Below are 27,639 nucleotides of genomic sequence, written 5' to 3' on the forward strand. Positions count from 1 at the left end.
GGCCGCCGGAAGTCGTAGTTTCGGAAGTGCCGCGCGTGAGGCAGCCGTCCGGGCCCGGAGAGGCGGGGAACTACACGTCCCGGCGGGCGCAGCGGCCTGGCGCTTCCGGCTCGCGCGTCTAGTCCCTTTCCCGGCCGGCGGCCGAGGGGGCATCATGAAGCGGGCTGGCGGCGCTGCCGCTCCCGGGCGGCCGCGGGCGGGTGAGTGTCCCCGCGGCGCGCCCGACCCGGGGCTCGCGCCTCGGGACCGCGCGGTGGGGCGGGATCGGGCGCGTGGAGATCGAGGCGAGGCGAGGCGAGGGGTCGGGCCGGGGCGGGGAGGGGGGGGGCGGGGCTGAGACGGTCGGGGTCGGGGTCGGGGTCCGCGTCGCTGTCCGTCCGCCTGTCAGTAGTCCGTCCCTCGCTCCGTCCTGTTCTCGCGCAGTTCTTTACTCATTCCTTCTTCCTGCATTCTCCGAGACTCCTGGGTGCCAGGCACTGTTCTGGGCGCCGGGAGACTGCGGAGAACACGGTCCCAGTTCTCCTGTGCTCGGCGTCTGCTGCAGGGTTCCCCAACCTCCGCACCATCGACCACGCGGCCCGGGTCGCTTTTTGCTGCGAGGAGCTGCCCTGTACATTGTAGGATGTGGAACAGCTTGCCTGGCTCCTGGCCGCTAGATACCAGTAAACACCACCCCTTCCTCAATTGCGGTAACAAATGTCTCCATGCATTGGCAAATGTCTCCTGCGGAACAACTCCCCCCATCCCCGATCTAGACAGACAGGGTGGTGGGATTGACAATAGGTAGTTAAAATCATGGGGAGCGGCGGTATGTGCTGTGAAAGAAAGAAAGAGGGTGCTGAAAAAGTGAGTACTGGCCGGGGGTAGGGGCGGCGCTACCGTTAGCCAAAGGCCTGTTGGAGAAGCAGCCAGTCCCAGGACATGCAGGAGGAGCATTCCAAGTAGAAGGAGCCAGATGTACATAGGCCTGGGGTGAGAAGGGGCCTGACGCACCCCAGCAAGCACTGGCAAGTGGAGAGGTGAAGTCGATGAGGCCGGACCAGGTTGACAGGGTGCATGGCGGGGGTGGAGCGGGGGGGTTATTGTGCTGGCAAATGACTTGGGGTTGAGGAAGCGCTGGAGAGGCGGTCCGATCTAGGTCCAGTAAAGAGCTTTCTAACTGTGTGTGGACCACAGACTTCAGAGTTCACTGGGGAAGCAGGAGAGAGGGAGGCTAGGCCATCGTCTCCTAGTCCCCACTGAGGTCCTGCTGTCAAGATACGGTTGTCTTGAGCCAGGCCAGAGTGGTCAGCTGGGGTTGAGTCTGGAGTCCAGGGGCAGGGGCCTGCTGGAGCCCACCCTGCTCTTGGGGGTGACGGGCTGCTGGCTTGCTCAGGAATTTCATGCCGCCCAGCCTGTCTGCCCACCTTTCTCACTACCCCTCAGACCCCTTCCTGGGCACACACAGGCCCCCTAGCCCTCGCCAAGTGAGGAGCCTCCCTCTTCCTCATTCCTTCTCTTTGGGCCTCTCCCTTCCTAGACCCCTTCCCTGTGCCTCTCTGTTGCGAACATCCTGACTTCACTGTTCTGGGCATTCATAGTTCTCTGTGGAAGCCTCGGGCCCCATGTCCTGAGGGGGAGCAGTGGTATGGGCAGCCTGGCCTAAGGAGGGGAGGGGCTGGGAGTCGGCACCCCAACCTGACGCCCCAACCTGAGGGTCTCTGGTGAAGTGACTTCCACCGTGGCCCACTGGGGCCAAGTGTCACGATATTTCTGGAAGTGAATGGAAAAGTTCAGGGTCTTTGGCACCCACTGAAAAGTGCCTTTGGCAGATTGAGTGGCAATTGGTGGGGCTCCTGCCCCTCTGTCTGCCTGTGTCCCCCACCAGGCTCCTAGCTCCTCCCGGGTCAGATTCGTGTTCAGCCATCACACATCCCCACCCTCCCGCATGGGGCCTGGCACCCCGTGGTTGGTGTGACTCTCGGCCAGCTGGTTGGACAAGGAATGAGCAGTTTGGGGAAAGGAGGAAGATGCAGTTGAAGAGCCTCCTGGCCAGGAGGCCTGGGCAGCCTGGCTCTGGGATGCAGCCACTCCCCAGCTTGGCATGGGACTGGCTCAGGCGCTGCCGGGGCTCCTGGATGTGTGGCAGCCGTGGACGAAGCAGAAGGAATGGGACTCTGGTCACAGCGGCACAGCCTGCTGGCTGTGTCCCTGGGCCGGCCTCTCCGCCTTCCTCAGCCTCCATGGTCCACTCAGCAGAGGAGCTGCTGTCTGGGGTGCCTTCACTCTTGACGGATCCGTCTTCTCTCGGCTCCTTCCAGACGGGGTTCTGGCTCTATTCCGTTTTTCGAGAAGCCCGAGGCCAGGAGGGCAGGTACACAGCTGTGAAGTGGTAGAAGTGGAATTTGAACCCAGCTCTGTCTGAGCCCAGTGCCTGTGGCCTTGACCACGGTGTCACAGCATCTCCTGGATGGACACCCTGCGGGGTCAGGGAGGGCATGTGGGGAGGGCCGAGAGCTGTTGGCTGTGTGTGTCTCAGTCCGGCCTTCTCGGTGGGTGGGCACCGAGGACTTCACCAGGCCCTCTGTGTGGATCATGCGGGGGGAACCTGTGGAGAGGGACCCACCACCCCCTTAGTCTTTGACAGATCCGCTGCTGTCCCCAGCCTTGCTCCCTGGAGGAGGAGGGTGCAGCCAGGTGGGGCAGGTGAAAGGGGAAAGCGGGCACTGGAGGCTGGGGCTGGTCACGTGTAGACCCGGACACCCTCACCCGGCTGGAGGAGGCCGGCTGCCTGGAAACTCGGGGTGGAGGTGACCCAACCCCAGAAGCACCCAGGTGGGAAGTAGGGGGCAGCGACGCAGAGGGCCAGGACTGAGGGCCGTGGGACAGTGTGGGAAAGGAGGTGGCAGTGTGGTGGCACGCTGGCATGAGGGCGCTGGGTGACTGAGGGGGGTCAGTGGTCTCTGCCCTTACATTCCTGTTGCCTCTTCGGGCCCATGTATGGCCAGTGTTTATGTCAGCTCCCTGCTGCTGCAGGGCAGAAGGAAGGAGGGAGCCCGGGAGACCGAGCCACACAGGAAGCAAATGAGAACACAGCGTGGGACTGGGAAGCGTGGGCTCGGGGCGGGGGACACTGCCACCCTTGGCTCTTGGGCAAAGCTCACGACCTGTTTCTGAGAGTCTGAGGCCCACTTGACTTGGGTGAGAGCCAGGAACGCACTCCCCAGCTCAGGGCTGTGAAGCTGGGGTCTCTTCCTGTGCCCCAGGATACTCTCCCCACTCTGGATCCCAGCAGCCTCATCCTCCAGGAAGCCCTCTGGACTTCCCCTCGACTGGGCCAGGTCCCCACACAATAGACAGCCATGAGATACGGGGGAAAAAAGGACTGAGAGATGTTGCCAGCCCCCAAGGGGTCGGAGGGGCAGCAAAAGGCATCCTTACTGTGAAGTTGGGGTAAAGCCTTGGCCGAGCTGTGGGGACCCCCTCCCTGGAGCAGAGGGAGATATGGATGCTGGAGGGGCTTGGCCAGGGCAAGACAGGCCTGGAGGCTGAGTGGATGCAGTAGGAGCAGAGCTGGGGGAGGAGTTCAGAGGCCTCTGCAGAGCTGGGGCTGTGGGTGTTGGGGGCAGGGACAGGCAAGGGGGGGCACGGTGCTAGGAGGGAAGCGGGGCCAAGCCGGCCTCAGACCAGGGCCTGCTGGGGTTCTGAGGGGATCCTAAGGACCAAGGCTGGCAGAGGCCGGGGCACCCCAGGAGCCTTCGACGTCACACCCTGCCTATTTGGGATGGAAAAAACGTTCTAAGGGACGTCAGGGAACAGCGGCGGAAGTGCGTGTGGCTTTGCTATGGCAACCAGGCCTGTTTCTATAGAATTTAGCGGCCTGGGCTTGGGCCAGGGGGCTGAGGCAGGGGCTGGGCTGGGGCGGGCAGTCTGTGGGTGCCCTGGGCAGGCTCTGTGATGCCAGGGGCCACGCTCGGAGCTCTGGCCGCAGTCCAGCCAGCCGGCCACACACAGCCCTGTGGCAGGCGGGGCGGAGGCTTCTGGAGCCGTCCCAGGCTCCTCCCAGGGCAGTTGCAGGCCTCACAGGCACACCCACCCATGGCTTGCGCCCCACACATGTTCAGGGGACCCCCACACCCCACCTGCTCCGGGTTGCTGGAGGAGCTGCTTTAAGGCCGGGCCTGGCCCGAGCAGGGAGCTGCATCTGGAAGCCCCCATCTCCCCCACTCAGCAGGGCCCCCCAGGCTGCTGCCAAGTGGGCGGGACCCCTGACCCAGACCCCCTCCAGGTGTGTCTCCAGGGAAAGGGGTGGGTGTCCGCATCCCACATGCCCCCAGGGCGATGCCCCAGCAGAGCCCTCTAAGCCCAGCTTGTGGGAGCTAGGGAGGGGCTCCTGAGGGATTTGCCGAAGAGGGGCTGGGGTGGAGGCAGCAAGGCGCTGAGGAAGACTTCCGCTTCCTTATTGCACAGTGGGTGCCCCCAGGGCCCCAAAATCCCTCCTACGTGAATGTGGGGTGGACAAAGACCCTGGGCCTGAATCCCAGATTCAGGTGAGGTCAGGGAGGGGCTGCCCTGCGTTGGCCCCAGCTGGAGGGGACGGTGGGGGGCCAATCCTGCCCTTCCCCTCTGCACGGTGCTGACCCACGCACCTCGCCCCTGAAGGTCAGCACTGGCCTTCCCCAGGGTGGATGCTGCACTTCCTCAATGACTTTTCTCTTTCAAAGATCGAATACCCCTGGAGCATCCAGCATGGGCAGTGTGGACGGGCAGGTGGTGTGGACGGGCAGGCGGTGTGGATGGGCGGGCGGTGTGGACGGGCGGGAGGTGTGGACCGGCAGGCGGTGTGGGTGGGCGGGAGGTGCTCGGGCAGGTGGTATGGACGGGCAGGTGGTGCTCGGGCAGGCGTGGTGGGGACATGGAAGGGAGGGGTAGGGGGGCTGATGGGGAAAGCCCTTTCTCAGCCACTAGCTGCCCCCATGGCTTTTCCCGGTTTGGGAAGAGTCTCTCATTCTATGGAACACACCCCCACTTCCCCAGCACTGGGAACTGGAGGGCAGAGAGGCCAGAGAATTGAAGGGGAATTCTCACTCCGGTTGACAACTTCCTGCCCGGCCACCCCCCAGCCTCGATGACTGTGGGGTGGGTAAGAGGCACTCTCCCTCTGGGGGGCCAGGGCACGCCCCCAGAACAGCCTCCCAGCCATCGGGGGATGCCGAGCTATTGTGCTTCCCAGTTGTGGCCCGAGGGGTCCTCTCCCTACTGGGGAAACTGTTACTGCAAAACCCAGTCCCTGGGGACTGGGCTGAGGGGAGGCCTCGGGCATCTTGCTCAATTCCGAGGTGCGGGGATGGATCCTGCCTTAGGGTGGGACACAAACGTTCCCTGGCCTCCAGCCCCAGGGTCCCGCCCGCCTCCATGTCCCTGGCTGGGGCTGAACACTGAACCCGAGTGAACTGGGAAGCAGCCTCCTGTGCAGAGTATCCCCCTCCTTCCCTCCCTCCCTCCGTCCCCCTCCCTCCCTCCGTCCCCCTGCCTCCCTCTGCCCCCTCCCTCCCTCCGTCCCCTCCCTCCCTCCTTCCGTCCCCCTTCCTCCCTCCATCCCCCTGCCTCCCTCCGGCCCCCTCCCTCCCTCCGTCCCCTCCCTCCCTCCCTCCCGCTCAGCTGGCGCTCGATGGGGTCTTGCGCACACCCCACAGATCCTGTGGTGTTGTCCCTGTGGCCCGGCTGCTGTTGGCCAGCTGGGACTTTCTGGCTGATTTGCACATTGCCCTGCGTGCCTTTCTGTTCACCTCACTTCAGAGTGAGGGGGAAGCCAGACAGTTGCTCTCCCAGACTGTGAGCAACAGGCACTGAGGCCAGCCCGACCCATCCCAGGGGAGTGCCTGCTGGGGTCCTGGCCACCTGGGCCCCCGGGCAGGCATCACTGGCAGGGCTTGCAGCTGGCCTTGGGGCCCCGGAAGCTTGCAGTGCAGGGAGCTGATGGGTTTGTAAAATGCAGGTCAGTGTCTCCTAGTGGCTGCCCGGTGATCCCCTCCCTGCTCCCAGAGGGCAGGAGCCAACCTGGGGCTCCCAACAGGGCTGAACCTCCTGTGCCGAGTCATGGCGCCCTGCAGTTCAGGCTATCAGGGTCTTACCCCAGCTGGGACATCCTCACCCCAAGCACAGTGGCAAAAGGCAAGCCCTGGCCAGCTCTCCCCGACCTTCCTGCCGGGAGCTGCTGGAGACGGGATAGGCGTGTGCCAGGGCAGAGCAGCCTTGTAGACACACCACGACCACACCTCTGTCCCAGGGCTGACTCCTCTGAGCCTGGCTGCAGGCGTGTGGCACTGCCCACACTCAGGAGCCCGTGCCTCTTCCACAAGAGAAGTCCCCCGAAAGCCTAGTCTGGGTCACACAGGGCCAAGCCCCTCGAGTCGCAGTGGGGCCTGGGGAAGGCCGAGGGAGGCTTTGGCCAGGCCCCATCTCCCGAGACCATGGGACGCAAAGATCAGGTGGGGCCAGGTAGCTCGTGGCGCTGCCAACTGCAGGGGCTGAGATGTCGGGTTGAGCCCGAGTCCTGAAGGCTGAGTGGCTCCAGGGTGGGTGGCCTTCCAGGTGGCATTGGAAGGGACAGGTGGGCCTGGGCAGCCTAGAGAAGGGGAGAGGAGACAGCAGGAGTGGTAGACAGCCCAGGAGCTCAGGTGCAGGGAACCAAGGGCTTGAGAGCCAGCCCCTCCCTGCACACCTGTAGGCCGGGCTGGGGGGCCCCAGGCCAGACTGTGGGCACGGTGGTGGGTGATGAGTGGCATCTTGAAGGCCCATGCAGGGCGGGCATTGCCAGAGGGACCCAGTCAGGAGGGACTGATGGAGGAGGTACTCGAGCCAGCTGGGCTCAGTGATGCCCCCTGAGCTGTGCTCCTGCTGGGTGGGGGCAGAGACCAGCTCCGCCACTTTGGCCTGGGACTGGGACTGTCCTGCTCCTCTCAGGCCCCTGGGGCCTTGGTTTGCAGCCCGGCTTCCCCAGGGTGAGAGCAGGGCCGCAGGAGTGGGCTCCCTGCTGCTGCACCGCCCCCAGAGCAAGCTTGTTCTGAGGGCTCCTGCCTTGGGAGCTGAGCCCATGGTGTGTCCTCATGGGGTGCTGCGCATGGGCCTCGAGGTGGACAGTGCAGGTGGGCCCGGGGCAGGAGTCCTGGGCGCGTGGCCTTCCTCCCCACAGGGAGCTCAGCTTCAAGCCGGGGCTCGGCGGCGCTATCCACTGCCAGCAGGAGACAGGGCTGTCCCAGCTGCATTCTGCCAGGCTCCTAGCTTCCAGGCTGCCCAAGTCCTGAAAGTGGGACCTGCTCGGGAGGAGGGGCGCCTGCTGACAGAGCCTGGTGCCTCACCGGGGGAGAGTGGGCGTCATCCAGCATGGACAGCCCCTTCCCCGGGCTCTGTCCTGGGTGTGACCTATTGGCTGGGTCTCTTTTTCCCTCTAATGTTTACCTTCCCCTACTGGTGTCCCTGGGCCTGGCCAGCACTCCCAGCACCCACGGAGGGGCCACGTCTCCCCCAGGCCCACCAGCCCCTCTCTTCTGGGGAGGGTGATTCCCGCATGCCTTCTCCCTGCCCCCCCACCCACCAGCCCCTGAGCCCCTGTGGCATGGCTGGGAGTGTGGGTGACCTGCACGGGTTCCAGGGGCGGGCTCATCTCTCTCCTGTGCTTTTTTCCGTACAGTGCGGTTTGTGTGGAGTTGGGCTCTGGTGACTCACCCTGCAGGTTCTTTCTCTGGGGTGTGGCTGATGTCTCCCCGCTACAGCCTGGTGCTGGCTGGGTCCTGACCGCACCTGTCGTGGCAGGAAACACATTCGTCGTGCCTTGGCTGGTCCCTGTGTGACTGCGTCCCGCCACGTGGGCCACACCCTGGGCCTACCCACCAAGGCCCAGCCTTGGCCTCAGGGACATTCAGCCTGGAGGTGACTGGCTGTGACTCAGGACCCAGAGGAGTAGAGAGAGCCAGGCAGGGGTCCCTCCACCTCGGGGAAGAGCTGGATGGGCTCTTCGGGAGCTCAGAAAGGCTAAGCCTTGAGGGACGGTGACGCAGAGCCACCTGCCTGCCCGGGCCTCTGCATACCTGGGATCGGGGTGAAGGACCTTTGCCTCCTAGAGGCCTGCCTGAGCCGGGGCTGGTGGTGGAAGGCTGCTGTGGCGGCCCCACGGTGGCCCACAGCAGGTCTGCACACTTGCAGCAGCCCATCTGGCTCACAGAGGCCTGGGCTCCATCTCTCAAGCCCCTCATTTGTGCTCCACCCGCAGGAGGTGCTGCCCAAGGACCGTAGATGCCTTTCTAGAGCATGAGCTCAGGCAAGAGTGCCCGCTACAACCGCTTCTCCGGGGGGCCCAGCAATCTTCCCACCCCAGACGTCACCACAGGGGTAAGGGTGTGCCCCGAGGGTAAGGGTCTGCCCCTCTGCAAGCCCAACATCCCCAGGACCCCCAGCATGCCCCAGGGATCTGGTGCTGCCTGCAGAGCTCCCAGCGCAGTCCCGTCCCGAGCTGGGGTCTCAGGGGAGCTGGTGTGTGTGTGTGTGTGTGTGTGCGCACGCATGTGTGGTTGGGGCGTGTTAGTGCTGCGTGGCGCAGCCTGGTTGCATGGTTAAGCGTGTGAGTGCTGCGTGGCGTGGCCTGGTCGCATGGTTAAGCGTGTGAGTGCTGCGTGGCGCGGCCTGGTCGCATGGTTAAGCGTGTGAGTGCTGCGTGGCGTGGCCTGGTCGCATGGTTAAGCGTGTGAGTGCTGCGTGGCGCGGCCTGGTCGCATGGTTAAGCGTGTGAGTGCTGCGTGGCGCGGCCTGGTCGCATGGTTAAGCGTGTGAGTGCTGCGTGGCCTGGCCTGGTCGCATGTTAGGCGTGTGAGTGCTGCGTGGCGCGGCCTGGTCGCATGGTTAAGCGTGTGAGTGCTGCGTGGCATGGCCTGGTCGCATGGTTAAGCGTGTGAGTGCTGCGTGGCGCGGCCTGGTCGCATGGTTAAGCGTGTGAGTGCTGCGTGGCGCGGCCTGGTCGCATGGTTAAGCGTGTGAGTGCTGCGTAGCCTGGCCTGGTCGCATGGTTAAGCGTGTGAGTGCTGCGTGGCGCGGCCTGGTCGCATGGTTAAGCGTGTGAGTGCTGCGTGGCGCGGCCTGGTCGCATGGTTAAGCGTGTGAGTGCTGCGTGGCGCGGCCTGGTCGCATGGTTAAGCGTGTGAGTGCTGCGTGGCGCGGCCTGGTCGCATGGTTAAGCGTGTGAGTGCTGCGTGGCGCGGCCTGGTCGCATGGTTAAGCGTGTGAGTGCTGCGTGGCGCGGCCTGGTCGCATGGTTAAGCGTGTGAGTGCTGCGTGGCCTGGCCTGGTCGCATGGTTAAGCGTGTGAGTGCTGCGTGGCCTGGCCTGGTCGCGTGTTAGGCGTGTGAGTGCTGCGTGGCGCGGCCTGGTCGCATGGTTAAGGGTGTGAGTGCTGCGTGGCGCGGCCTGGTCGCATGGTTAAGGGTGTGAGTGCTGCGTGGCCTGGCCTGGTCGCATGGTTAAGCGTGTGAGTGCTGCGTGGCCTGGTCGCATGGTTAAGCGTGTGAGTGCTGCGTGGCCTGGCCTGGTCGCATGGTTAAGCGTGTGAGTGCTGCGTGGCCTGGCCTGGTCGCATGGTTAAGCGTGTGAGTGCTGCGTGGCCTGGCCTGGTCGCGTGTTAGGCGTGTGAGTGCTGCGTGGCGCGGCCTGGTCGCATGGTTAAGCGTGTGAGTGCTGCGTGGCGCGGCCTGGTCGCATGGTTAAGCGTGTGAGTGCTGCGTGGCGCGGCCTGGTCGCATGGTTAAGCGTGTGAGTGCTGCGTGGCGCGGCCTGGTCGCATGGTTAAGCGTGTGAGTGCTGCGTGGCGTGGCCTGGTCGCATGGTTAAGCGTCTGAGTGCTGCGTGGCGCGGCCTGGTCGCATGGTTAAGCGTGTGAGTGCTGCGTGGCGCGGCCTGGTCGCATGGTTAAGCGTGTGAGTGCTGCGTGGCCTGTGCTGCGTGGCGCGGCCTGGTCGCATGGTTCAGCGTGTGAGTGCTGCGTAGCCTGGCCTGGTCGCATGGTTAAGCGTGTGAGTGCTGCGTGGCCTGGCCTGGTCGCGTGTTAGGCATGTGAGTGCTGCGTGGCGCGGCCTGGTCGCATGGTTAAGCGTGTGAGTGCTGCGTGGCGCGGCCTGGTCGCATGGTTAAGCGTGTGAGTGCTGCGTAGCCTGGCCTGGTCGCATGGTTAAGCGTGTGAGTGCTGCGTGGCGCAGCCTGGTCGCATGGTTAAGCGTGTGAGTGCTGCGTGGCCTGGCCTGGTCGCGTGTTAGGCATGTGAGTGGGCTCCACATGTGCATGTCCTCCTTGTGTCCCGGAATGAGGCCAGGTCTCCTCCGTCCTCCCTCTAGACCAGAATGGAAACGACCTTCGGACCCGCCTTTTCGGCCGTCACCACCATCACAAAAGGTGAGCCCTTAAGCCAAGGCCAGCCCAGGCTGGGAATAACTGGGGCACCCCCATGCCCACCCTGCTAAGGACTGAAGGACACTTCCCAGTGAGCTGGTGTTGGGTGCCAGTGCTGGGCGCGGGCAGCCTCACACCCCAGCCTGTGTCCTCACAGCCTCTCAGCCCTGGGCCTCCCCACTGGACAGGAGTCGGGTGTCCTGCTCCTTGTGCCTCGGTGACTGTGCTGTGCCCTCTCTCCCTGCCCTCTTCATCCCCTCTAGGGAGGCTTGCCCTGACATCTCCAGCACCACCACACAGCCCTGTCCCTTGTCACAGTGACCCCCAGCTTGTCCCCAGTCTCAGGCTCCTGGCCAGCCTCCGAAAGGTCCTGTGTGCCCGGAGGTCTTCTCTCGAGTTTGGCCCTAGGGCTTCAGTAACAGTGCTGCAGTTGTAACATATTAATAGGAAGAGAGAGAGAGAGTGGAAGAGATCCATAAGTCTGGTTTGTTTTTTTGAGACGAGTGTCACTCTGTCACCCAAGTTGGAATGCAGTGGCGCAATCTTGGCTCACTGCAACCTGTGCCTCCTGGGATCAATCCTGCCACCTCAGCCTCCCAGGTAGCTGGGACCACAGGCACCACCACACCTGGCTAATTTTTTTTATGTTTGGTAGAGATGAGGTCTCACCATGTTGCCCAGGATGGTCTCAAATTCCTGGGCTCAAGTGATCCTCCTGCCTCGGCCTCCCAAAGTGCTGGAATTACAGGCATGAGCCAGCAAGCCAAGCCCAATAAATCTTCACCTGCACAAGACCACTGGGCGGGATACACGACAGAAACCTGAAGCTTCCCTGCTGCTTCTCAGTCCTATCCCCTAAAAACCAGAGTGCTGCGCTTTGAACGCAAGCGCCGTGCTCAGGGAGACCATGCGGAAGTGGCAGTGCCTTCTTCCCGAGGTGCAGGGCCAGGGACCCTCGTTCCGGGGTGGGGTTCTGGGGTGACTTTGTTCTCTCTCCTTTCTGGCACTCTGCCCTTTGTAGAAGCACACTGGCTGCTAATTAGCTTTTTAATTGCTCTGATACACCTGGCCATGGGGTCACAGGGCCGCCAAGGACACCTGCTCACAGTAGCGCCTCTTTGCTGCTGGTGACCCCCTCAGGGGCTCTCCAGGGGCCCTCTTTTTTTTTCTAATCCTACCCCCCAAAAAACGGTGCCTTTTCATCTACCCTTAGAAGCCCCATGGCCCCTGTCACATGGCGGAAGTTACCCAGGTTGGGGCAGGGCACGGCTGCTATGCCTGGCCCCTCGGCGGCAGGGATGGGCAGAGCCAGGCAGCAGGGCGCCCACAGGTGCCTCACCTGGCCCCTCATGACAGATGGGGAAACCGAGGCCCAGTCACACGGCAGCCTCTCGAGGCCTCAATCTCGAGCCCAGGGCTCGTCGTGACATCTGAGCTGGGCTGGTCCTGAGTCCGGGAGGTGTCTCTCTCTGCCTCCCACGTGGACTGACTGGCCGGTAGCCCTGCCCTCTGGCCCTGGCCAAGCTGGGGTGACGTGTGGGCAGGAGGAGAGAGGGCACTTCAGCTCCTGCCCCAGAGGAGGCCACCAAAGCTGGGGCCACTTCCTGGTCCTGGCTGTGCCAGGGACACGAGGACGCAGTCCTGGCCCTTCTGTATCCCAGCCCACACCTTAACATCAGCTTCCCCCTCTGTGAGTGGAGGCTGTCAGGGAACTCACCTGGCAGAGGTGCCTCAAGAGGCAAATAAAATGGCACCCCCAGCTGCTGCCAGGCGGCCTTCAGAGTGATGGCTGCGTGCTGGCCATGAGCCTCAGCTGGCTCAAGTGGGGTGCTGGGGAGCTTGTAGAGGCCCTGAAAGAAGACCCTGCCTGGGGTAGGCAGGGCTGGGGCAGGGGCTGCCGGGCTCAGCGCTGGGACTGTCCAGATGTAGACCGAGCCCAGCATCCATGCTCCTGGCACTGGTTTGACCTTGAGAGGGAACCCAAGCTTCCCCCGTGCCATCCCTGCATGCTTTCCTGCCTGCCTGGCCCTGGGGAGGGCTGTGAGCTACAGGGGACCCACAGGGCCGGGTATCCAGCATGGGCCCCACCTCCCCCACATCTGCTGAGGGAGCCCCCACTCAGACACCAGCCCTCTTGCCTTGCAGCTGACGGGACCAGCACCTACAAGCAGCACTGCAGGACACCCTCCTCCTCCAGCACCCTTGCCTACTCCCCGCGGGACGAGGAGGACAGCATGGTAGGTCCCTACCCCCAGGAGCCCGTGTGAGCCTCAGCCTCCCCCCATCCTCCCTCCTGGGGGAACCAGGTCCCAGGAGGAGTTGACAGTGAGCTGGTGAGGCACAGGAGAAGAAGAGCACCTGTGGATACCCTGAGGCCTCGGCAGACATGGCAAATCTGTGAGAAAGGAGGCTCCTGTGGCTGGACTGTGGGTGGCAGGGGCAGCCAGTGAGGGCAGCTGGGTCAGAGGGCCTGGCACCTGCAGGCCAGAATGAGGCATATTTGGCTCCATCTTAAGGGAGGTGGAAACCACAGAAAGTTCAGTCAGGAGGATAGCACAAAAAAATACATGCTTTGAAAGCTTCCTTTGCTGCTGGGTAGGGAATGAGCGGGGTTGCTGGGTCCAGGCAGGGTTTGAGGAGGGGTCCTGATGAGGCGGCGGGGGGAAGGTGTGTGGACCTAAGCTGTGGGGACACCAGAGGCAATGGGGTGGGGGTTGCGGAACCTGCGCCGAGTGCTGGGGGAGCCGGAGAATTCCCTGTTGCTGGCTGTGTGAGGTGCAGAAAGGATCAGGGCAGTCGGGGGCTGGCTGCTGGTACCTGAGCCCTGTGGCCAGCATCTCAGGGCCATTCCCTGCCATCCTGGTCAATGGCGCTCATTGCTGGGCTCTGGGCCCACCCAGGGGACAGAGGCCAACTCTACCCTGGGCATGAAGGACTGGCCCAGCAGGGGGTGGGGGTGTGTGGGGCCTCTCTGGCAGCTGCCTCTCTCCAGTGCTTGGACACCAGGTGTGGCGGCCCTGCTGGCCCTCTTGGGACCGAGGCCTTTTCTTTTTTCCTTTTTTCTTTTTTTTGAGACGGACTTTTGCTCTTGCTGCCCAGGCTGGAGTGCAATGGTGTGATCTCAGCTCACCACAACCTCTGCCTCCCGGGTTTAAGTGACTCTCCTGCCTCAGCCTCCCGAGTAGCTGGGATTACAGGCGTGCACCACCACTCCTGGCTAATTTTGAATTAGTAGAGATGGGGTTTCTCCATGTTGGTCAGGCTGGTCTCGAACTCCCGACCTCAGGTGATCTGCCCCCTCCTTGGCCTTCCAAAGTGCTGGGATTACAAGTGTGAGCCACCTTGCTCGGCCAGAAAAGAAGTTTTTAATTAATTGAACAAACACACCTGTGTGCCGGGCGCTGTGCTAGGCCGAGGGCGAGTTGGGTATGTCTGGGCCCCGTCCCCTGGGCCTCTGCCTGCCTCGGTCTCCACAACCCGAAGCCACGAGTCCTCCATGTCTGTGGTTCCCATAATCACCTGCTATCCCCATGGGTCACGGTGGCTTTCAAGAGAGGCGGGTGCCTTCTCTGTTTGCTGATAGGCCCACACAGGGAGTCCCCCTCCTGCCCTTCCCCCGTCCCCCAGGCCTGCCTGCTGTCAGCCCCCACACCCAAGAGGGTGGGAGACTCTGGGGTAGCAGTGGGCAGGCCGGGGAGAGTGGTTCCCGTGCCAGCTCCTGCTCTGCTCTTGCCCCTGGGGCTCCCCCTGCTGCTGTGGGGCCTTGTGACTCACTTTCTCTGACTCCCTTCTGTTCCCCATGTGCTGCTTCCATGCAGACGGGCCTTTGGGACCCAAAGGGAGGTGGGCACATGGCACACAATGCCCCCCGCCGGCCTTGGGACTGGTTTGCCTCTGCGCTCTGTGGGTTTCATACCCAGGCTGCCGGGAAGGGGGCCAGAGGCTCGGCAGAGCAGCAGCTGGGCCCCTCTGCAGTCAAAGCACCAGGAGAGAAGCCTTGGGCAGTGTGGCTCTTGGAAACTTCTGGAGGTTTCCAGGCCAGAGGGGAGGAAGGGACAGCGTCTGCCCCTCCCCCAGGCTCCCTTGTCGGTGGCTCAGCCAGAGGCAGGCACCTGTGGCCCTCACTCCTGCCCTCGGGAAGCTCAGCCGAGGTTCTTTGGGGGCCTGGCCCTGCCTTCCCTCTGAGCCTCCCAGCTGGGCCTGGTGTCCCCCACCAGCAAGGCCAGACAAGCAGCCAGGCCCGGGGGGCACCTGGAGCCCAGCCGTCGCTCCCTGCCAGCATTCCTGGCCCTTCCATCCTGCGGTCACGGCCTCGGCTGCCCAGGATTGGCTGGTGGAGGTGCCCCCTCACGGCCCACATTCCCCCACGGGAAGCAGGAAGCAGCCCGGGTATATGGAATTGAATAGCAGGAAGTCTCTCCATTTACACAAAGAGAGGTGGCAGGCGTGAGCGGGCAGCCCAGCACCCCGGCCCAGGCCGCCCAGGCGGGCAGGCAGGGACCTGGGTTGCATCAGCTCCCCACGCCCACCCACGGCCCCCGTGGACGAGGAGAGCACCCGCAGGGACCGGGGTGGCCCCAGGGGTGCTGCTGCCCTCGCGCTTCCGCCGGGCTGGGTCCTGTCCTCCCCGAGGCTCTGACCCCGTGCGGAGCCCCCCGACAGGCGCCTCTCCCTCCACACAGCCCCCCATCAGCACTCCCCGCCGCTCCGACTCCGCCATCTCCGTCCGCTCCCTGCACTCAGAGTCCAGCATGTCTCTGCGCTCCACATTCTCACTGCCCGAGGAGGAGGAGGAGCCGGTAGGTGTGGGGGACTCAGCGCAGAGTGGCTTCCAGGGCTGTCACCGCAGCCGTGGCACGGAGGCACCTTCCCCTCCGCCATGCCAGCCCAGCTCGCAGGGAGAGGGCGGCTGGGGCCTCACGGGAACTGCAGTGCTTGCTGGTCCGTGGTGGGGACTCGAGGGACCAGGCCGGGTCCCCTGGGCATGTTCCCCCACTCCCCCTTCTCAGGGCTGCCCGGGAACTGGCAGCGGGAAGCACAGGGCTCCAGCAGGGCCCTTTCTAGTCTCACCCCAGGAAGGAGGCGGGCGAGGGCGGCCAAGGCTGGGCGGCTGAACTCATCCTCCGGGGCTGGGCCCTGCCTCTGGGGCCACAGACCTCGCTCTCCCTCCTGGGCCCCGATCAAGCCCCCCAGCTCTAAGCAGGCCTCTCTCAGGACGTGACCCCGTCCTCAGAGGACAGCCAGGCCTGGAGCAAGAGCGCCTGGGTGCCTGGGTGGTGGCGGGGCTGAGGGTGGCCTCCCGCCATCGCCTGCCTTTCCCGCTTGGTTCCAGGAGCCACTGGTGTTTGCGGAGCAGCCCTCGGTGAAGCTGTGCTGTCAGCTCTGCTGCAGCGTCTTCAAAGACCCCGTGATCACCACGTGTGGGGTGAGCCCACCGCCCTTCCCAGCCCCCCTGCTGCCGGAGGCCCCCACAGGACCCCAGGGCTCTCGGGGGCCGGGGCTGTGGCGCCCTGGCCTTGGTCAAGGCCTGTCCTGGCTGCACTGGGCTTGGGGTACAGCGAGGCCTGTGGCTGCCATGGCCATGGACTAGGGAAAAAGAGGACCCTGCGCCACCCTCAAGCCCGCCCTTTGCCTCCACAGCACACGTTCTGTAGGAGATGCGCCTTGAAGTCAGGTAGGTTCGTGCCCCGGCCCAGGCCTGGCGCCGACCGTGCCCATGGCTGCCGAGCAGAGGCGGGCGGCTTCTCCCTTGTCCCCTGCACAGCGTCCGGCCCTGTTTGGCCTCTGCTGGGGTTGGGACGGGGCTGCAGCCGTCCTAGGGACGCTCAGGCCGAGGCTCGGGACCTCCATGAGCAGAGTGGGGACACCCCAAATTCCAGTGTGTCCAGACTCAGAGACCCCACAGTGGGTGTGGGCCGAGGCTCCCCATGCCAGGGTTGGCACCCTCTGGGGAGGCCTTTCTCACTGGCAAGGCTGTCGTCCTCCCGCACGGTGCCCGCTCCTGCCTGCCTCTCCGCACTCTGCCCTCTGCCCTCTTGGCCCCACCCCACACTTTTCCGGGCACAGCTGAGTGTCACAGGTGACACTCCCTCAGCACCTGCTGCTCCTTCTTGGTGGCCCACCTGTGCCCCCGTTCCCATGTTGCGTGCCTCAGAGGCGCAGATAGACAGATCTGGCCCCCATTAGAGGCTCATGCCCACCCGGGTGAGGGAGCGTGTGCCAGGCAGGCCGTGAGGGTCAGCACGCCCTCCTCTCCCAGAGAAGTGTCCCGTGGACAACGTCAAACTGACCGTGGTGGTGAACAACATCGCGGTGGCCGAGCAGATCGGGGAGCTCTTCATCCACTGCCGGCACGGCTGCCGGGTAGCGGGCGGCGGGAAGCCCCCCATCTTTGAGGTGGACCCCCGAGGGTGCCCCTTCACCATCAAGCTCAGCGCCCGGAAGTAAGTGCCCCTCCCTGGGCACCTCTGCCTCCCTGGGGGCTGCTTCTCAGGGCTCTGGCTGAGGCCTCCCCGCATCCCGCCCTGGCACAGGGACCACGAGGGCAGCTGTGACTACAGGCCTGTGCGGTGTCCCAACAACCCCAGCTGCCCCCCGCTGCTCAGGATGAACCTGGAGGCCCACCTCAAGGAGTGCGAGCACATCAAATGCCCCCACTCCAAGTACGGGTGAGTGGGGGGCGGGTGGGGGCGGGCCGGGGTGGGCGCAGGCCCTCCACAGGCTCCGCTGAGAGCTGCCCGCTTGCTGGTCCCGGGGAGGTAGGCCGGAGCTGGGGCCACACCGGGGTCTGTAATCCTCTCTGAGGCCCAAGGCCCTGGAAACCCAGAGGGGGAGCCGAGGGCGTCCAGGAAGGCGGGCGTGGACGCTCCCGCAGCCGGCCCGGCATGGGCGGATTTGAGCAAATGCTGGGGTTGAGAGCTTTGGAGAGGGAGGTGGGGGTGGGAGGAGAGGCAGGAGCCCAGTTCTTCAGGGCAGGGAGGCGGGCAGGGAGGCTGCCGAGCAGCGTGGGTTTTATCCTCAGGAAGGGAGGACCCCTTGAAGAGCTCTGCGGGGGTGACGTGATGGGACCTCACTTGTGAAGCAGACGGGGGGTAGCTGGATGGGGAGGAGGGGCAGGACGGCAGGTGTGGGTGGGGGCAGCTGGACCTGGGGTGCAGCGGCCACAGGGCTGGAGCATTTGAGGGGGATTCTTGGGGATGGGGAGGCACCGGCAGGGACCCGCCAGGCAGGCAGCTGTCCTGTCCCCGCAGGTGCACGTTCATCGGGAACCAGGACACTTACGAGACCCACCTGGAGACTTGCCGCTTCGAGGGCCTGAAGGAGTTTCTGCAGCAGACGGATGACCGCTTCCACGAGATGCACGTGGCTCTGGCCCAGAAGGACCAGGAGATCGCCTTCCTGCGCTCCATGCTGGGAAAGCTCTCAGAGAAGATCGACCAGCTAGAGAAGAGCCTGGAGCTCAAGTTTGGTGAGGGTGGGCACCGGGGCAGGCAGGGGCCTGGCCACTGCTCCGCGCACCAGTGACACCCCCTCTCCTCCTGCTACTCAGACGTCCTGGACGAAAACCAGAGCAAGCTCAGCGAGGACCTCATGGAGTTCCGGCGGGACGCATCCATGTTAAATGTGAGTGGGCGGGGCTGGAGGGGCTGGGTTTTGAGACCCGGGGAGGCTGGCGGCCCCGGCAAGGAGGCCTCCCCTGGCCTTGCCTCCACTAGTCAAGATCAGGGGTCTTGTGTGTGGCAGGGGCTGCTGTCACCCCTGCCCACCCCTGGCCCAGGGCAGCAGGGGCAGAGAGGCTGCACTGGCCCCACAGCAGCCCTGCCCACCTGCCCTCTGCCCTGCCCTTGGCCCTGCAGGACGAGCTGTCCCACATCAACGCGCGGCTGAACATGGGCATCCTAGGCTGTGAGTATGGACCCGCCATGGCTCCCACCTGCCCTCCCCCCGGGCCCCAACTGGGCCTTCACCCACTGCTCCCATCTCTGCAGCCTACGACCCTCAGCAGATCTTCAAGTGCAAAGGGACCTTTGTGGGCCACCAGGGCCCTGTGTGGTGTCTCTGCGTCTACTCCATGGGTGACCTGCTCTTCAGTGGCTCCTCTGACAAGACCATCAAGGTGGGCAGGGTCCTACCTCAGTCTCTGCAGCCTGGCTGGGCTGGGCACTGCCACATGCCTGGCACTGCCAGCCTGCCTATGGGTGGGACCTTCTGGGCAGGGCCTTCTCCCATGGGCGGGGCTCCCTCACTCATTCCTGTCATGCTGCCCCTTGACACTGGGCTGACCTCGCTGGGACCCACTGTGGCCCTGGTCTCTGCAGGTGTGGGACACATGTACCACCTACAAGTGCCAGAAGACACTGGAGGGCCATGATGGCATCGTGCTTGCTCTCTGCATCCAGGGGTGAGTCCAGGCACATGTGTGATCAGTGATTCCCAGGACAGGAGACGTGGCGCTGCCACCCCGTGGGCCGTGAGCCATGAGCTCGAGCCTGTGTAGCTATGTGTGTGCCCCACCTATAGGGCACCCTCCACCCGGAGCAGCACTGTTCCCTGGGTAGCAGTGTGTGGGCCCTTGTGTGGCCTACACCATCTCCAAAGTTGTGTGTTCCCAATATCTGGCGCAGCCAGCCTCCCAGCAGAACCTTGTCCTGGCCCAGGTGCACCTTGTGCAACCAGAAGATAGGGGGGACCTTAGGGGGTGAAGGCAGGAGCTCAGCTCTCCCCTGCCTGCAGCCAAAGCCCAGGGCATAGAGACTACGGAGCAACTACCTTGGCCACCTTCTTGCCTCCAGGTGGCCCGCCTGCCTCCTGTCTCCTGTCGTGAGGCTTTGTGGGAGCGAGCAAGTAAGCGTGTGCGTGAGAGATGCTCGCTTTCAGGAGGCGGCAGCTTGACTGCCAGCAGCGGGCCCTGGGACTGACTCAGGGCTAACGGGTGGGTAATTACCTCCCAGCTCGCTGTCAAATGCTTTCCAGGCAGGCATCAGGGGCTGGCCCGCCCCTTCCAAGGTTCCCATGTGGAGACTGGAAAATAGGCTGACGCTTAGGGACACAGCAGTGGCCTTGGCCCTGAGCCATGCTGCTGGTTCCTGATGGCTGGCATGGACCTCGGGCCCTGCCAGGGCGGTGTCAGCAGGGACACAGCTTCTCCCACCTTGACACATTGTCTCTGCTTCCCCAGGTGCAAACTCTACAGCGGCTCTGCAGACTGTACCATCATTGTGAGTGGGGCCTACAGGCGGGTGGGCAGGAGGCGGCCCAGGCCCGCCCCAGTCTGTAGGTGCCCCAGGGACGTGTTTCTCCCCGTCTGGGCTCCAGACTCCAGGTGGCAGGGCTTGGTGCCCTGAGGCTGCCGGTCCTTCCCCAATCAGGTGTGGGACATCCAGAACCTGCAGAAGGTGAACACCATCCGGGCCCATGACAACCCGGTGTGCACGCTGGTCTCCTCACACAACGTGCTCTTCAGCGGCTCCCTGAAGGCCATCAAGGTACGGGTGGAGGCTGTGCCTACGTGTGTGAGTCACTGAGGCGTCCCTTGCCCGCCCAGCCCACAGTTGCAGCAATCCCTGCAGGTCTGGGACATCGTGGGCACTGAGCTGAAGTTGAAGAAGGAGCTCACAGGCCTCAACCACTGGGTGCGGGCCCTGGTGGCTGCCCAGAGCTACCTGTACAGCGGCTCCTACCAGACAATCAAGGTGCGCCTGGGCACACCTGGTGGCCACAGGGCCTTGCCTCCTACCAGCACTTCCCAGGCCAGCACCTGGGGCTCCATCTGCCCTGTTCCTACCTTCACACATCCCCTGGCTGGGTGGGTGGGCTGCCCAGCAGTGCTGAAACCCTGGGAGTGCGGGGGCCCTGGGGGTGAAGCACCTGGCCTGGGACCAACTAGCCCACGATTACTCATAGATCTGGGACATCCGAACCCTCGACTGCATCCACGTCCTGCAGACGTCTGGTGGCAGCGTCTACTCCATTGCTGTGACAAATCACCACATTGTCTGTGGCACCTACGAGAACCTCATCCACGTAAGGCCTGGGCATCTGGGTGCAAGGCCAGACTGTGGCCCCGTCTCCCCCGCCTTGCTCAGTGTCTTTGACCTGCCTGTGCCCACCCCTCCCAGGTGTGGGACATTGAGTCCAAGGAGCAGGTGCGGACCCTCACGGGCCACGTGGGCACCGTGTATGCCCTGGCGGTCATCTCGACGCCAGACCAGACCAAAGTCTTCAGTGCATCCTACGACCGGTCCCTCAGGGTGCGTGCTGGCCCAGCGGTGGCAGGAGGCTCAGAGGGCTGGCAGCTGAGCTCCGGCGGGCCCTCACGTCCCATGTGCCCCCAGGTCTGGAGTATGGACAACATGATCTGCACGCAGACCCTGCTGCGTCACCAGGGCAGTGTCACCGCGCTGGCTGTGTCCCGGGGCCGACTCTTCTCAGGGGCTGTGGATAGCACTGTGAAGGTCAGTGCCCGTGGCTCAGGCCATTCAAAGGGGCTGCACAGGATGGAGTGGGGGTGGGGATGAGGAGCTGGCAGCCCCAGCACAAAGTGGTGGAGGGCAGGTACGTGTGGCAGGTGTGGCTGGGGCAGGGCAGCCGGCCGCAGGACACCCTGGTGAAGCAGCCCTTTCTCTGCAGGTTTGGACTTGCTAACAGGATCCAGGCCAGGCTGTGGTTTCCCCTGAACCAGCCCTGGACCTTTCTGAGCCAGGCTGGCCACATGGGGTGGTCTCGGGGTTTCTGCCTGCCCCGTGGGCACAGGTGGACAGGCTCTGGCAGCCGGGCAGTGCCCTCCCCGTCCCATGCTCGGCGAGCCTCCCTCTACTCGGCACTGTCCTCGCTGCCCAGCCCCTCTCTGGGTGCCAGGTACGACGCTTGCCCCGGCCCACCCTCCATCCCCACCCTAGATGGAGCGAGGGCCTTTTTACTCACCTTTTCTACTGTTTTTAGACTGTATGTAGATTTGGTTACCTCCTGGTTGAAATAAATGCTCCACAGACTGTGGCTGTGAGTGGGGACAGCTCCTCGGGACAAGGGGGCTGTGTGTGGCCTTGAGGTTGGTGTGCACAGGCACTGGCTGCTGTGAGTGGGGGGGCATGGGGCAGTTTCCTTTGGTGGACCCCAGGACTTCGGCCCACTCCGGGGCCTCCCCTCCCTGCTAGGAGGCAACTCGTCACACCCAAGCTGCTGGCCTCCAGTCCCATCTCCCCCAACACATGTGCCCCCAAAAAGTGAGCCAGGCACCTCTGTTTCCTGCTGTTTATTGACAGCCGACGGCAGCGCCTTGCCCAGACCTCCCCTGCCCACCTGCTGGAGCCCAGCCTGTGCCGCCCTCTGAGGAGAGGCCTGGGGGGACAGCTGGGCACGTCCACTCACAGGGAAACGGGGTGAGACAGCAGGAAGGGGCCCTGCACGCCGGGACGCCACCTCCGCCAGCCGCCTCCACCCGCCCCACACCACAATCGCTGGTTTTCGGCATTTTTTAAATTTTTTTTTTAAGAAACGTCAAAGTTGTGCCCAACACTGTAGATCAGCAAACACGATAGAGGAGACCAGTCAGTACTTCTTGGAGGGGGCAGGAGGAGAGAGAGGAAAAGGGAGGGCGAGAATGACCACACAACACAGCCTTGGACCATGAGCAGAAGCATCCGTGGGAACTCCACTGGTGTGGATGGGCTGCCTGCACAGCCCCTGGAGAGGGGGCCAGGCACACCCTCAGAGGAGCTGCAAGCCCGTGGCCTGGCCTGCTACGTGCCCTGCTTCCACGTGGCTGCCACGCTGACACACCCACATTCACCAAACCCACCCGCGCCCTGGGACGCAGCCACGCCAGGAGGAGGACACAGCCGCCGAGAGCAAGGCACAACCTCGAGTTCTTGGGGCGCAGAGAACTTACTTAGGAGAGAAGCACGGAGGAGCCCCCGGCAGAGCACCCGCCCCCGGGCCCCAGCCTTCCACCTGTGCTAGCAGCCTGGGGCCTCCACTCTGGCCGGAGGGAGGAAGGACCGCAGGCAGACAGCCTGGGCCTCTAACAGCTTTTGTCCGGAGCTAGACTTCGTGTCCTTTTCAGTTGGTAAATGGTTTTCTATAGAATCAATAATATTTCTTTCTTTAAATATATATTTGTTAAAGTTATACCTTTTTGTTTCTCTGGGGGAAATCCGCCTCAGCTCATTCCCAATAAATTAATACTCTTGATAGCTTATATTCTGGGGGTGCGGTGGGGCAGGGGGGCCCTGACCTTGGTCCCCTGTCCCTTGTGCTGCGCCCGAGCGGCTGGCCGGGCGTCCCGATGGGCAGTTCTGTGCTGGGCCCGGGCTGTGCGCTGCCCCATCCCTGGTCCCGGGGCGCCCTCCCCTCCCGCGCGGGCAGGAGGCCCAGCAGGTATTGCACGGGGAGCAGCAGGTGGGGAGGACCCGCGGGCGCAGGGTCTGCCTAAAGAGCCCTTGGAGCCCCCGGCCAGGCGGTCCCCGGTGGGCGCCCCGGCCCGGGCCCAGGGGCCGGAGTTGTGCTTCTGCAGGGCCCTGCCCGGCCGCTCGCGCCGCGCCCAGACGCGCCCATCCTGAGGTATAGGTCAGTGTGCGGGGAGGGCCCGGGCGGCGCGGGCGGGCCCGGCCAGGCGGCGTTCACTCCAGCATGGCATCCAGCTGGTCGGCCAGGTCGTCGAACATGCTGCCGATGTCGTCCAGGATGCTGCCAGTGCTCTTTTCCGCCGCCGAGTCGCTGCGGGGCGCGGGGCAAGGGGCGTGAGTGGGCGGGGCGGGTCTGGCCACGCCCACCTCGACCAGGACACGCCCACGGCCCGCATCTCCGTCGGCTTCCGCCTACCGCACGACGACCTCGGCTGATCCCCGCTCACGGCACGCCCATCTCTGCCGAGCCCCGCCCTCCGCCCGCCAGGCCCCGCCCCGCACCTACCGCGGGCCCTGCGCGTCCTCCTGCCGGATCTTCTCCTCCACCGCCTGCAGCGCCGCGGCCAGGCACGCGCTTGTCTCCTCCAGTTTCTGCCGGGCGCTGTCCCCTGGCGAGGCGCCTTCGGGCGGGGCGGGGGGCGCGGCGGCGGCGGCGGCGGCGGCGGCGGCGGCTCGCGGGGGCTTGGCGGGCACGTGCAGCGCGGGCGCGCCGGGGGACGGGGGCTTGGCGGGGCTGGCGCCCAGCGAGGGCGGCGTACCGGGCGGCTTGGCGAGGGCGGCGGGCGGCTGTCGCGCGGGCGAGGGTGCGGGTGAAGGGCCGGCGCTGCCCGAAGGCAGCCCCGCGACCGCCTTGACGGGCTTGGGCGCTGTGGGCGGCGGCGGCGGCTTGGGAGACACGGGCGGCGGCGTGCCGTGGGCGCGCTTCACCTCTGCGGGGAGGACCACGCTGGCACCGAGCGGGCACGAGTTCCGCCGCCGCGCCCCCTGCCCCAGCCTCCCGCGGCTTCCTCCCCAGCGGACCGGGAAAGACCCTGCTCACCTTGCCCCCAGCCCTGGATGGATGAGAGGGTCTGGGGACATGTTCCCACACCACCTGGGCTTCCATCAAACCCAAGAAAAGGAAAACCCCTCAGACCACCGAGTAAGGAGGTGGAGCAGGGTCCTGTCGCCCCCTCACCCCACCCTGGCTGGCCCCATGCACCTACCTGGGCTGCCAGGGCCTGGCAGCGGCACCTTCTTGGAGGTGGGTGTGGGCGAGCCCTGGAGCTTGGGCACAGGCTGCGTCAGGACGGGCTTGGGAGAGACAGGCGGCTTGGCCGGCTTCCGGGCTTCGCCCTCGGGCGGGGGCAATGGGGGTAGGTGCGCCAGGTCGGTGGGCGGGGGTTCGGCAGGCGGGGGCGGTGGAGGCAGCTCCGGAGGCCCAGCCTGCTCCGAGGCCGGTCGGCGGCGCACGGTGCCAGTGCCATTATGGTACACGGACAGTGGCGGTGGTGGCTCAGGCCCGGCCTCCCGCTCCTTGGCCTTGGGCCGGCGCTTGACCGTGTCGGACTCGGTCAGGATGAACTTGACGTTCTCCTGCTGGTTCTGCTTGGCCCGGATGCGCCTCTTGAGTGTGGCGCTGGCTTCCACCTTGGCCAAGGGTGGGCCTTCGACACCCGCCTCGCCCTTGGAGGGACCCCGAGGCCGCTGCCGGCCAGTGCCATCCTCCACAAAGGGGCCTGGGTCTGCCGACTCCCCAGGCCCCCGGCGGGCAGTGGCCAGAAGTCCGGTGACTGGCCCGCTGAGCGTGCGGCGCCGGTTCACCACCTCCCCGCCAGGCCCGATGGCCTCTTTGTGTTTCACTGAGGCCAGCACGGTGGCCACCCGGCCCGGCTCTGGGCTGGCAGGGCGGGGAGTGGGGTGGCCCTCAGGAGGCCTGCGGGCAGCCCGGCCCCCACCCCCAATGGAGGACAGCTCCAGCATGGCCGCGATGCTCTTCACACTGCCGGCACTGCCTGTGTCCACGCTGCTGGCCAGGTCACTGGCCCGCCGGCACTGTGCCCGGACCCCCAGCAGGCCATCCTCAGGCTCGGCGTCCGGCACCGGCTCATCCGCCAGGTTGGCACTAGCCAGGGCCGAGCTGGAGCGCTTGGGTGGGGGCGGCGGGGGCCCCTTCTTTCGGGGCCGCACGGCAAAGGACTGGCTGCGGTTGACGTTCTTGTCGGCACCTGCGGGCGCCCTCACTGAGTGGCTGCGGCCCACGCGCCGCTGGACCGTGGCATAGGGGCCGGCAGCCGCAGGCACCAGCAGCTCGTCCCGCTCCGGCTCGCTGTCGGACGCCGCATAGCGATTCAGGCTGTGGGCCCGCTTCTTGGGCCGCCCCGGCTCCGCGTCGGCCTCGGGGGGCAGGCACAGTGTGGGCACAGCCGTCGGCACGGGTAGGGGCGCAGGCCCCAGGGCAGCCGGCCCCACCTCGCCCTCCACGGGCTGGGGCAGCACGTAGGCAAAGCCGCGGTGCGTCGGTGACTGAGGCAGGGAGCGGGGTGACATGGGGCGCTCTGTCGGTGGCAGCAGCTGCGGGGTGGGCTTCACCTTGGCCGTAGCTGGGGCTGGACCATGAGGTCCCCCAAGGGCCTGGGGAGAGCCTGGTCGGGTTTTGGTGGGCGTCTGGGGGGGCGTGAAGTGGCTGGTGCCTGGTGGGAGGACCTGCCGTGGCTTGCCAGGCACGGGGGGCACGCTGGCCCTCTTGATGCTGTGGCCGTGGCGGCCGGGCCGGGCCTCCCTGGGCGGGGTGCCGGGGGCGGGGCCCTCATCCAGGAGGTACTCCTGGCTTCGAGACATGGGGCTGCTGGGCCCAGGGGGCCCATCTCCCAGCAGCTCCTGCGAGCTGCTCATGTGCCGTGCCCGACCACCCAGGCTGGAGTCCTGCCGCGTGGTGGCCCTCGGGGTGGGTGGCAGGTGGCTGGAGGGCTTCTCAGCGGTGGGCCCCACCTCAGCCGGGCCAGTCATGGCAGCCTGCAGCTCGTCACTGAGCTCGCTGTCCTGGAAGGTGGTCATTTTAGGGGACTGGCAGTCGGCCGGTGTGGGCTCAGGTGGGGGCGGCGACTCGATGGTCATCACTTCAAGAGATTGGGGCGCCTTCCGGCGCAGGGGGCCCCCCTCATACTTGGCGTATTCAGCCTTCTGCAGCTCTGCCAGCTTCCTCACAGCGAGCATCAGCTTCTTCTGGTGCCCTGAGTGGGGCGCAGGGGGCAGGTCAGGTGGACCAGGAGGCGGAGGGGCAGGGGCCGGGCTAGGGGCGGGGCTGGGCTGGGCTTGGGGCCCAGCTTGGGGCTGGGGCTGGGGCTGAACCAGCTTGGGGCTGGGCTGGTGGCTGGTGGCTGGTGGCTGGGGCTTGGGCTGGGGACGAGGGCTGGGGCTGGAAGCTGGGGCTGGGGCTGGGGCTGGGGCCTCACCCAGCTTGGTGATGCCGATCTCCTGCAGGTCCTCCCAGGTGATGTCGGTGATGAAATCAATGTTCTCGTAGCCATTGTCCACCAACACCTTGTAGTACTGGGCCAGGCCAATCATGGACAGCCACACGGCCAGGTTAGCCTACAGAGCAGACATACAGAGGAGCCACCTGGGCTGGCTGCCCGCACCCTGCCCATCTACCTGGAGCTGGAGGAGGAGGGGTCACCGGGCCAGCAGGGCACAGACAGACAGGAGGACAAACGGATAGGCCGAGGTGTTGGCACCAGAAATGTAGGCAGAGCCTTGGCTCAGGCACCGGACACTGCATGCCGCATATCACACACATGCGCACACACGCACGGCTGCCCACATCCACAGGACACCCTTGTCGGGGGGGGCAGAAGAAGGCACTTTCCCACCTGGCCAGGCAGCCACGAGTACAGCACCATGGGGAGACACACCCCAGAGTCATGGACACAGACGCACGGGGCCACACCTGGTACAGGAACACGCACATGATTTGCACGCTGCGCTCCCAGCCAGGCACAGGCACCGGCACCCCATCCTGTTTCACACTCTGACCTCTCACCCACATCAGACACAGGGCCACACACATGCCACACAGCCACAACACACACACGTGCCAACACCCACAGCAATCTGCACCGAGAAACACCCGATCACTCCCCGAGCGGCATTCAGGCGTCCACACTTCCAGCTGGAATTCACTCATGCAACTGCTCTTGAACACTCAGCCACCCCCAGGTGCGCGGCAAGGCCCGTGGGACCCGGACCTGACCCCTAGGAGGACCCCCGAGCCACCAATTGAGTGAGGCAAGGCAGGGTGAGTGCAGACCCACGCGCCAGGTGGCTTTTGACAGCCACCGATCGCCTCTCCCATTGGGAGCCCAGAGCTCAGTGTGAGGCCCAGAGAGTCCGCTTCAGTTGGGCTAGGCCTGGGCCCACCTTCTTCAGGCCCGGAACCCATCCCACTGCACAGGCACCTCCCTGTTGTTTTGCTTTGTTTGAGACGGAGCCTCGCTCTGTCGCCCAGGCTGGAGTGCAGTGGCGCAATCTCGGCTCACTGCAAGCTCCGCCTCCCGGGTTCATGCCATTCTCCTGCCTCAGACTCCCAAGTAGCTGGGACTATAGGCACCCGCCACCACGCCTGGCCAATTTTTGGTATTTTTAGTAGAGACAGGGTTTCACTGTGTTAGCCAGGATGGTCTCGATCTCTTGACCTCGTGATCCATCTACCTCGGCCTCCCAAAGTGCTGGGATTACAGGCGTGAGCCACCGCGCCCGGCCGCACCTCCGTGTTAATGACGATTGGCCATGGCGTGTGCAGGTATCGCTGAGAACGGGGGTGTCAGCTATTGGTGAGGGCCAC

The 27,639-nt window shown here is 65.0% G+C and overlaps 2 protein-coding genes across 6 annotated transcripts in view; one reads left to right on the forward strand and one right to left on the reverse strand.

Moving 5' to 3' along the window:
• TRAF7 (TNF receptor associated factor 7) lies at positions 1–22,539 on the forward strand. Of its 4 annotated transcripts, none has more exons than XM_001162318.6 (21): positions 1–200; positions 8,252–8,370; positions 10,359–10,416; positions 12,559–12,650; positions 15,096–15,212; positions 15,746–15,838; positions 16,054–16,087; positions 16,673–16,856; positions 16,947–17,081; positions 17,664–17,881; positions 17,963–18,036; positions 18,270–18,318; positions 18,402–18,529; positions 18,732–18,814; positions 19,592–19,631; positions 19,782–19,898; positions 19,983–20,105; positions 20,317–20,436; positions 20,532–20,663; positions 20,748–20,867; positions 21,043–22,539. In XM_001162318.6, the coding sequence occupies exons 2-21, from the start codon at positions 8,290–8,292 to the stop codon at positions 21,055–21,057; spliced, it is 2,013 nt and encodes a 670-aa protein (XP_001162318.1). In that variant the 5' UTR covers positions 1–200; positions 8,252–8,289; the 3' UTR covers positions 21,058–22,539. The 4 variants fall into 4 exon arrangements, with proteins under 4 accessions (XP_001162318.1, XP_009428375.1, XP_024205811.1 ...); XM_009430100.5 differs by having other exon boundaries at positions 16–200; positions 16,947–17,075; XM_024350043.3 differs by having other exon boundaries at positions 31–200; positions 10,337–10,416.
• CASKIN1 (CASK interacting protein 1) overlaps positions 21,650–27,639 on the reverse strand; it is a 19,443-nt gene continuing 13,453 nt past the window's right edge. The window contains exons 17-20 of one of the 2 annotated variants that reach the window (XM_016928623.3): positions 26,252–26,390; positions 24,023–26,029; positions 23,323–23,746; positions 21,650–23,127 (exon numbers count right to left, since the gene is read on the reverse strand). In XM_016928623.3, the coding sequence (XP_016784112.2) occupies positions 23,031–23,127; positions 23,323–23,746; positions 24,023–26,029; positions 26,252–26,390 (2,667 nt within the window). In that variant the 3' untranslated portion in view covers positions 21,650–23,030. The remainder of the gene's footprint in view (positions 23,128–23,322; positions 23,747–24,022; positions 26,030–26,251; positions 26,391–27,639) is intronic. The other variant, XM_016928624.4, reaches the window with a different exon arrangement.

The sequence above is a fragment of the Pan troglodytes genome, chromosome 18 (genome assembly GCF_028858775.2).
Source record: "Pan troglodytes isolate AG18354 chromosome 18, NHGRI_mPanTro3-v2.0_pri, whole genome shotgun sequence".
NCBI lineage: Eukaryota > Metazoa > Chordata > Mammalia > Primates > Hominidae > Pan > Pan troglodytes.